The sequence below is a fragment of the Anguilla anguilla genome, chromosome 9 (genome assembly GCF_013347855.1).
Source record: "Anguilla anguilla isolate fAngAng1 chromosome 9, fAngAng1.pri, whole genome shotgun sequence".
NCBI lineage: Eukaryota > Metazoa > Chordata > Actinopteri > Anguilliformes > Anguillidae > Anguilla > Anguilla anguilla.
The window spans coordinates 29,227,323-29,236,621 of NC_049209.1; the positions used below are offsets into that span (position 1 = coordinate 29,227,323).

The following is a 9,299-nucleotide window of genomic DNA, read 5'->3' on the forward strand; positions in this document are numbered from 1 at the left end:
GCAAGATAAGGTGTGGAATAAGTGAGGGAAAATCACCTTTCTGCTGCGTGTAAAATACTCAGTTAGTTGTACGTGTTTACGACTAAATGCATAGAGCTCAGTAACATGTCAAAGTAAGTGCATATTAGAAAGAACCAAAAAATGTGTTTAATGTGAATGTTAATAATTATATAGCACAGCAAGCAAGCACCAATCAGAGGACTGTCTGTGACAGTTGCCAGTCTGCCAGCTGATTATCATCACTGCCTCGACTGAACTGAGCTCCAGTGGGCCTCATAGCCCTGATTTACACAATTCTGGCAGTCGGTCAGCTGAGCTACTGGCTGGCTGTTAGTGGGCAACTTGTGGCCACTGTAGCTTTTCTGGCTGAGTACAAGTCTTTTTTCCCTCTGTACCTGGAAGTCCTGTAAACACAACGGGCCAGCACCTCCCTTCACCCCACCTGCGGGGATCAGAAAAAGCTCCCTTCCTCTACTGTGCAGCTGGGCTCCCAACAAACAGAAAGCAATAAATGCGTCCAGAAGGATGTGCACAGTCTCACTCACTGTTCAAAAATGATATCTCCACAGGTTCTCTGTGAACATAGAAAGTGTAACTGCAAGCTGGATTTATCCACTCTCCTTAGCAGTGTGGAGCTGTGTGGGGTTGCCAAGATTCTCTTGCTAAAGTAATGGACACAACCTAACAGAGGCAGGCTAAGGTCATCAGATTCAACATTGTTATATTGTTGCTGGTGGAGATGTGATGACATTGTTTGGGGTGGGGAGTTGTTATGTATAATGTGGGATGGATAGGGGGGTGTTACCCTCTTTGACAGAAATAGGGGACCTCCTGTCTAATACAGGACACATGACCACCCCTATTCTTGTGAGTGATGATCAGTCTAGTTTACATGGTTTCTAAAATTATCACTCTGAACCTGTTGAGATGCCAAGGCATGTGCAGCCCTTGTTGTCAGCCTGTGGAGTCAAGCATTCACACACTTGATATCTCATTTCACCCACTTGTGTTTTGGCATGAGTCTGATCAACCTTGCAGTACATTTCCAATGTGTTACAGTGGACTCTGTTCTGGTGATTGTACGGGTGCAGTTGCTGGTTTTCCCCCACATGGCCTTGTAAGCTGATTTGGACTAAAATGTCTGCCAAGTGCATAAATGTAATGAATAAATGCTGAATTAGGACTGAGAAAGAGAGTAGATGCCCAGTGTGCAGGACTGACTGGCCAAAGGCAAGCAGTGTGTTTTCATTCTGTAGAACACCGCTTAAATACTTTGCCTCCTGGTGTAATTAGTGCAACACAAATTAGGCTTGCTAATGAAGGGATGTTGCGGGGGTTGACTGAAGCAGAACTGCAATACAGACAGTAGAGTGTCTCTGGGACCCTGACCTTTGACCTGTTGGCTCATGCTGGGGAGGGTGTCATGAGCCTGTACAGGCAGAGATGGGCGTGGGAAAGCGGTATCATCGCCTCCTCACATTCCCACCTCAGTGGGAAATCTTTGGTTCCGCCACTTCTTTGTGGGTGCTGGGTCTGCATCCAAATTCTAGATGGTAAAACATGCCAGTTATACAGAGATTCGTATATCAAAAATCTGGGGGAAATAGTTTGTCTAGCTCTTTGATATTTTGTAGTCCTGTAAGATTTTGAAAAGGTAAGCCTGCATAGTTCTAAACAGCACAGAGGCACGAAGAGCTAGCAGTAATTCCTGTTATTGCTTTGCTTTTCTGTTTATATCCTTGGCAGTTTCCTAAGATTTAATGGGCTGTTCTGTTCGTGCACATTTTTTGTATGAGGCTCAGATAGCAATGAATGCACCATTAGAGTGTATGCTGAAGAAACATTCATCAAAGTGAGGTTTACATTCAATCAACCTTTGTCCCTAACTTTGACTTATAATAAAATTTGAATTCTAATAAAGTAAATTAAAAAATTCTTACTTGTAACAAACTTACTTGTATAGCTAATCACAAGCTTTACTTTACTCTACACAGTAGATCGGCAGTATAGTAAGTGCAGTATTCTCAACTGTTCTGCCTTCTCAACTGTCAGGAGTGATGGATTTATTGCTAGATGTCACTAAATGACAGTATAACTCATTCTTGGCCTCTTTTCTAAATGGCAAAACATGCAAATTGTCAGAAACCTCATGGAGAATGAATTTCAGTGATGCTGGATTACTGGAATTTTGAAGACCCGCTTTCTCAAAAAAGAAATTTTAATAATAATATAATTTCCTTATCACCTGTTGCTACATTTTAAAAGCAAGATGAGACACGAATGCAATCAAGCACTTTCATTTAAAGGCCATGAAACTAGCAGAATGTATAGTGCCACTCTGTGTTTCCCCTCAAAGGGGCACAGTGTCACAGTTCATAATGTCGTAAAATACCACCCATTCCCCCTTGGGATGGGAACATGAGCCAGTATAGGATTAAAGATTCTCTTAAGTCATCGCTGTTGCCCAACATGGAGCTCGACACGCAGAGGATAGTTAATGTTCCTTAATAAGCCCAGAGCACTTATTAATAAAATAATTAAAAATATTAATATCTGATTGATACAGTCAGATGGCACAATTTGCAACCATCTCCATTCATATTTGGAGCACTCCGCAATGGTTGTTAAATACAGCAGAACTTCACAGATACAAACCTTAGTGTTATGAGCTGGCCAGTTATCGCCACAATGGGAGAGTAACCTCTTTATAAAATCAGGCTACAGAGATGTAAACATTTACAATCATTAAAGGTGTATCTTCACATCACTTTCAAAAGTTGCGAGTTACTGTACAATCTCCATTTCGTTGTTCATATCTCAGAGGTTCTTCTGTTTAAGTGCAGCTCTGAATTTGCCAGCATGAGACCATTGGCAGGTGTCTATGTCTCGTGCATGATGTTTACTGCTTCATATGTGCTGAACGGTGTGCTCCCTTTGTTTTTACAGCTTTGCTAATTGGATCAGGGTGCGCTCTGTACCCCCTGGGATGGGACAGCGAGGAGGTCCGGCAGACCTGCAGCAACAGCTCGGATCAGTTTGAACTGGGTAAGGACCGAAGACCGTGATCTCCCCAGAGCCCTGTGCCAGAACAGCACCCGCACCTCTGCACAAACACTGTGCATTGCACCTGAGCAGATCCTGCCTGAGCACTCTACTTGCCTCAACAAAAAAGCAAATCTTAATCCTTAACTGCATTTCGCCCCTATTGGACCACTGTTGGTTCCAGCCTTCATTCCTCCTGTGCTTTGTAAATCTACACTACTCTGGCCCGAGCGTAGCAGCAGCATTCTTCTGCTTATTTGTTCTTATTTTATTTTACACTGATCTTCATTTCGACTGCTTCTCCACAACCCTAGTGCTGATTTGCTAAACACCGGCAGATTCGCAGCTGTGCTGACGGTGGGCTGCCGGCGGGCTGCTTGTGGACGCTGTGTGTGCGTTGCCTGGGCCGTGCGCGTCTCGCACTTTGCCGCGCAGTATACCGAAGCAAACCTCGCACTTCAGTGTAAAATTTGGACATCTGTGCTTAACTCAGAGAAAAGCGCTATTGCATTGTGCAATGCACGTGTGCCATGTCACACCAGGGAGGTCTTAAGGGCTTCTGGTTGAGAAAGCTTATATGTTAAGGAGAAAGAAGGGTAGTATGATGGCACTCGTGGGTGAAGTGTGGCTGCCACACTGTGTAATGAATACTGAGGAAGTTCTTTAACCTTTCCCCTGTATATCATAGCGTGCCGGTGGAATGCTGGTGACTGTGGTCAGAGTCACTTGGCAAATGTCTAATGGAATTTCTGAAGCCCTGAGCTGATATTAAAAGCAAATAGCAACCCAGTTTAGACATGCATTGTGAGATTCCTGTACGGTCGTCAGAGAGGTAGCCTTCACGCTAGGGCTGGTTTGGTTTGTGCACTTTCACATGGGCTGAATCATGGCCTGGGGAACGCAGAGCGTTTCAAAGCAGCATCGCTAGAAACTTCTGCCACCAACTTGTTTCCTTTTATGACTTGTTATGGAATCTTGCAAGAATGGTGCTTATAGTGGGAAGCAGTCTTTTGGTGCAATAAATCTAGCAGCCAAAGAGATGTTGTATTTACCTGACTCCCGTGTCAAACCCAAAATCAAATCTTAAGCAAATATTAATGTTTACTGCGAAGCCCAGTCATATTACAGAAATGTTATAAATGTGGAGATGGTATTTCCATCAGGATTGATATTAAATGAATTTTCTGTGGGGATTTTTTATTATTAATTCTGTTTTTCATTTCAATTTCTGAATTGACTAAATTGAAATGGAACTGGCCTGAGCCCTGATTCTCATACACTGTGTAATCCCCTACTATACTGTACCAGCTGATCAGTGCTAATCGTGCAGGTTTGCAGTCAAGGCCATTACATTTGATTACCATTTCTTATCTTTCCATAAAACAGAAGGGGAAACCCGGTATTTTATGGCTTAGAAAGATTTTTGCTTTCACAGTCACCCAAAGTCCTGCATCATGGGAAAGAAGGTCCATCTTGAGCAATATTTTTTGTCTTGTTGTGCATTTATTTGCTTTCATTCACAGTTGAGATACGCAGTTGAATACAGATATCTGTTTTCTAGTCACAACCGTGATGGACGGCGACATGTTGACATTATTTGCCTCCTGACACATGCACAGACCAGCTACTTTCAGGCAGGGTTTTGGATGGAGAAGGCTAAATACAAACTTGAGTGGCTTGACAAAATAACTGGTAGAAAATGAACTCTTCTGTCTCAGGACTTTGTTTATGTCATTGTCGTAAGCAGTAAATACTGACCAGGCGAGACAGTTAAAACCAGAAAATGATAAAAAGTGGTATTAAACCAGTTGATTTTGTTGGCCTTACACCAATTTTTTAGCAGCATGAAATACATAAATCAGCCAAACAATTGAGTTACAAGTAAGTTATGATGACACATCAGATTGGAGTGATATTCCCTTGTAAATTTTCAGTGGCAGCTCCAGCATTTGGAATGTCCTCTTATCAGTATCAGCAGCGACACACTTTTAGAAATGTCTTACGAAATAGAGCAATTTTGGAAACATATATCCTTCTTGCTTTGATGGATGGTACGTAAATTGTTTGGAAGGTTTGACTCAGCCACCACCACCCCCGGGCCAAGACCAACAAAACTTATACAATTTTGCCTTTCCTCTAGGCTACAAATGTTATACTTAAGAAGCATTTTTCTATTTTTCTATTGTTGACAAACAACAAAGCACTCTCATCGTATTTTTGCTTTTTCATGTATGAGTCTTAGCTTGATTAACTATTGGACTAAATGTAGTGTTTTACTTGCATTTACATGACCTTGAATGTTATGATTCACACGAGCCAATGAGCCAATATCAATACAGGACTCATTTCCTGTATGAAACTCAGTGCAATCATGTGAATGAAAAATTACCATGTTATTTGCACAGGCCTCTCCTTAATAAACCATAGAAATGAAGTGTTTTTGAAGTACTGCCATTATGTCAAAGACAGAGAACATTACCTGACATTTCCTCACACAAGCAAGTTTAAACTATTTAAATATCAAAACAATTACTGGGAAACTACACTTGAATGGCAATTGTATGTGACTCCATTATTACAAACAAGGAAGAACTATACTTGTTTTTGTGTATAGCAGCTGTAAAACGTCCCTGGGGATCAACTGATCAATAAATCTTTATTCCATTAAATCTTTTGCCATTAACAAAAAGGTTGTCACACAATGCTTCACAATTAGTATTTACTAGAGGGAATATTTAAAAAAAATTAACCAATTTGGGAAAACTGGAAAAAAATCTGTGGTCTCTCAGAATTCTTTCAAAACTCTTGAATTGTATGCAAATTATGTAGCTAGTCATAAAATTGTGACTTGGGATTTGCCATGTTTCATTTAGCATGTTTTCAAGGAGTAGACTACAAAAACGTTAGAAATTCCTTGGAGCAAATATGTTTCAAGCACTCCAGTCTGGCCAGTGGGAACTAGTAGAAAGCTCATAAATTCAGCCCAGAACCCTTGTCATATTCAGGTAAGTTATGATGGTGTTTAGAAAATGCTTAAATTAATTCCTGTCAACTTATATTCTGTTGTCAGTACCTGTGTGTGAACCCTGTTGTTGAAAGCCCCTTTACAGTTTCCAGTTGTACACTACCTAAGCACAACCAGAACTAATACAATGGAATGTGGGGGTGCATATACATGCAAAAAGGGGGGAGTGGTGACTAAAACAGTAAACATATGACAAAAGCTTGTGAATGAAATTGATGCAAAAGCTCACAGCTCTTTACTTTTACACTCAACATACTTGCTCGTATGTCATCATGGGAAATCATAAAAAACATTCAAACCGGTATGTTATTTTTGTCATTTTATGATCAGTTGAACAGTGGAAAACAAGTGAATGTGTGGTCTGATGTGTGTGAAAACTAATACTTGGACTAAATGGGTTTCAACAATCCTTTTTTCACTGGTCATTTTATTGGTTTATTGAAAATTATGCACTTGTACAATAAACCAAACAGAGAAACTACTGTGTTGTGTTGGCAACAGTGCCCATGTTATGTAAAAATGCACAGATGACTACAGGAATCAGATAAGTAGGCATATCAGATCTCACGCATCTAGCTCCTGGCTCTGGCTCTCATATCCAGATGGAGGTGGATTGTTTTCACTTCATAATTCATGTTCTTGTTCCTGACAAACTGAGACTCTTTCTGTGGTAATGGCAAAATTGGCCCTGATCAGTATTATTTCCCTTCCAAGTCATAAAGCCTTGTTTCATTACAGTTAGGAAGTGCTTCATTATTGCTTGCTTGTAGACCATTGTATGTACAAGCTTTACAAGACTTGACATGGCATGAAGAGAGTTAGTGAGGTCTTTTACTAAACCTGGGGTTTACCAAAAAGCTACATGAAAAAATCATGTGGTCCTATGCCTTTTACTACTAAAAATATATATTTTTTCAAAAATATTTACATTAACAAGATACTGTGTCTTGATAAATGTTTTAAAACTGGTATTTTTCTGTTTATTCTGAAACATTTACTTCTGGGGTATTTTGTATTAAAATACATTTTGATGTATTTTAATACAAAAATACCCACAAACACAGACACACACACGTGCAGGCACACACACACACACACACATATGCACATGCGTACACACAAATGCATAACAATCCAAAGCATGGTTAAATCAAAAGCACGGTCAATAAAGTTTATACTTGCTAAGAGTTTATTTAAGTTTATTTTTTGCATTGTTGTTTTATCAACCCTAGCTGAATACGCTTAAACTGTAATTCACTCTGGACTAAGAATCCCTGCAAATTGACTAAATAATAAATAGTAGACAAAGCTGGCTTTGTTTAAGCAACCCTGCCATCTATGTATTCTCTGCATCTTTCTGCCTGCAGGCTCCTGTGAGATTGGATGGGCCTACTACTGCACAGGAGCAGGAGCGCTGGCAGCCATGTTAGTGTGCACCTGGCTGGCTTGTTTTGCCGGTAAGAAGCAGAAACAGTACCCCTACTAGAGCAGGAACCAAAGTGGCCGTCACAAACGATGTGATGACCACCAGGGATGGTCCAAGAGGACAGCCATTATGACCACCAAAGGACAGGCCAGCAGCAGGTATAGAGATGGAGGAAGAGAGCGGGAAGAGGGGGCAGTGTGTCTGCCTTTTCCCATCATGCCTCATTGTTGATGTCGAGTGTGCTCGTCAGGCTCCTGCTTTTGACTGACTGCAACGTTCTGTCCACCTCGAGACCCTTTACACCTGGACACATGCTTTTTAAAGGACCGATCTTTCTGTTCTTCTCACATTATTGCTCAATATATCTATTGTTTTTCAGTAAGTTCTGCTCTTCTGATATCCTGCTCACTGACATTCTGACAACAGAACAGACACGTTTGCAAAGATGAGAAAAAAAGATTCAGGTCTTGAGAGATAGTCTTGGTGTTTGCTTTGTTATTGTGATGTTTTTTATTTATATTTTTTCTTTTGTCTGACCTGTCACCACTATAAATGCAACAACTATTACTTGGATGCAATGCAATAATATCCATGTTTTGCACAGTCCAGTAATTGCTATTATAATGGACCTCTTTACAAAAAGAGGAAAGAGCCCATTTCAAAGAGAAACATCAGTATATCGGATGTTTTAGGCCATTTCCCATTTTGTGTATGATATTGTGTGTTGTATATTATTAGCAAATCCTTTTGTATAAAACAGCATAAAAAAATGAATGTTTTATTTGACTGTGTTTGTAAATAAATACTGTTCATTGAAACCATATATGTATGATGCCCTAATGTACTTGTTGGAGACATAGGTCTAATATGACTGGAATGTGATGCGTATCACTTGGTGTATAGACCGCTCAGAAACATCTAATGTTGTGATACCTCTAATTCCTCTGTGATTATTCGTCACAGTCATTATTGTAGCAGTTTCATGATTGATTTTGAACCTCAGACTTCCCACTTGGTTTCCCGAGAATCAAATCGCGCAATGGTAGGGAAGCGCCATATGCATAATTACTGATTTATTTGGGAGCTATTAATCATGCAGTGCATTTTTATCGATGACTAACAGGCTAAAACTACAGTCAATCCAATTCATGTAATTGGAGGCATGACTATAAATTACAGCGATGAAGTCTTTGCAGCCTGGAAGTCCAATCGAGCCCCTGTGATTTACAGCAAGGATGAAAAGCTGTCACCAGATGCCGGTACGCAGCTGCTGATAAATGCGTCTGCGATGGCGTTCTGAAATTTCCAATCGGCGGTTTCCTCGACTGACACCGGCATGCTCTGCGATATTACCTGCACTGGAACGAAAGGGACGGATATAATTAATCATCAGGTAGGTGGAGAAATACCTGCAACTAACCGAAAAGTCCCAGGGTTAAACAGTTTTCTTACGAATAGTATATCCTGTGTACTAGTAGGGGAGAATGGGGTAAGTTGTCACATGGGTAAGTTGTCACATTGTTCATACGTCCAACAGAAAAGGCGCTATTTCAAAAATTAAATAGCTACTTTGTGTGACAACATGTTCTATGGTCAAAATCCTGTTCACATGTGGTCAAAGTCACTCTATTCTGAGGTGAGCTCAATTTTCTTATTTTTCACCTTCAAAAGTAAAGAAATGACAGTTTACATTTTATGTAATAAAACTTTGTTAGGTATGAATGTTCAAAATTCTATTTTTGTACTGAGTAGAGGAGACATTAAAGTGTCTTTTGATACTTTAGCTGCAGTCCTATGTTGAGCTAA

The 9,299-nt window shown here is 40.3% G+C and overlaps 1 protein-coding gene across 1 annotated transcript in view; it reads left to right on the forward strand.

Annotated features, from left to right (window-relative positions):
- The window catches only part of LOC118234903 (LHFPL tetraspan subfamily member 6 protein-like), a 43,553-nt gene extending 35,237 nt beyond the window's left edge, over nt 1-8,316 (forward strand). The window contains exons 3-4 of the mRNA XM_035431753.1: nt 2,947-3,045; nt 7,435-8,316. Of these exons, the coding sequence (XP_035287644.1) occupies nt 2,947-3,045; nt 7,435-7,553 (218 nt within the window). The 3' untranslated portion in view covers nt 7,554-8,316. The remainder of the gene's footprint in view (nt 1-2,946; nt 3,046-7,434) is intronic.
- Nucleotides 8,317-9,299: the final 983 nt, after the last annotated feature.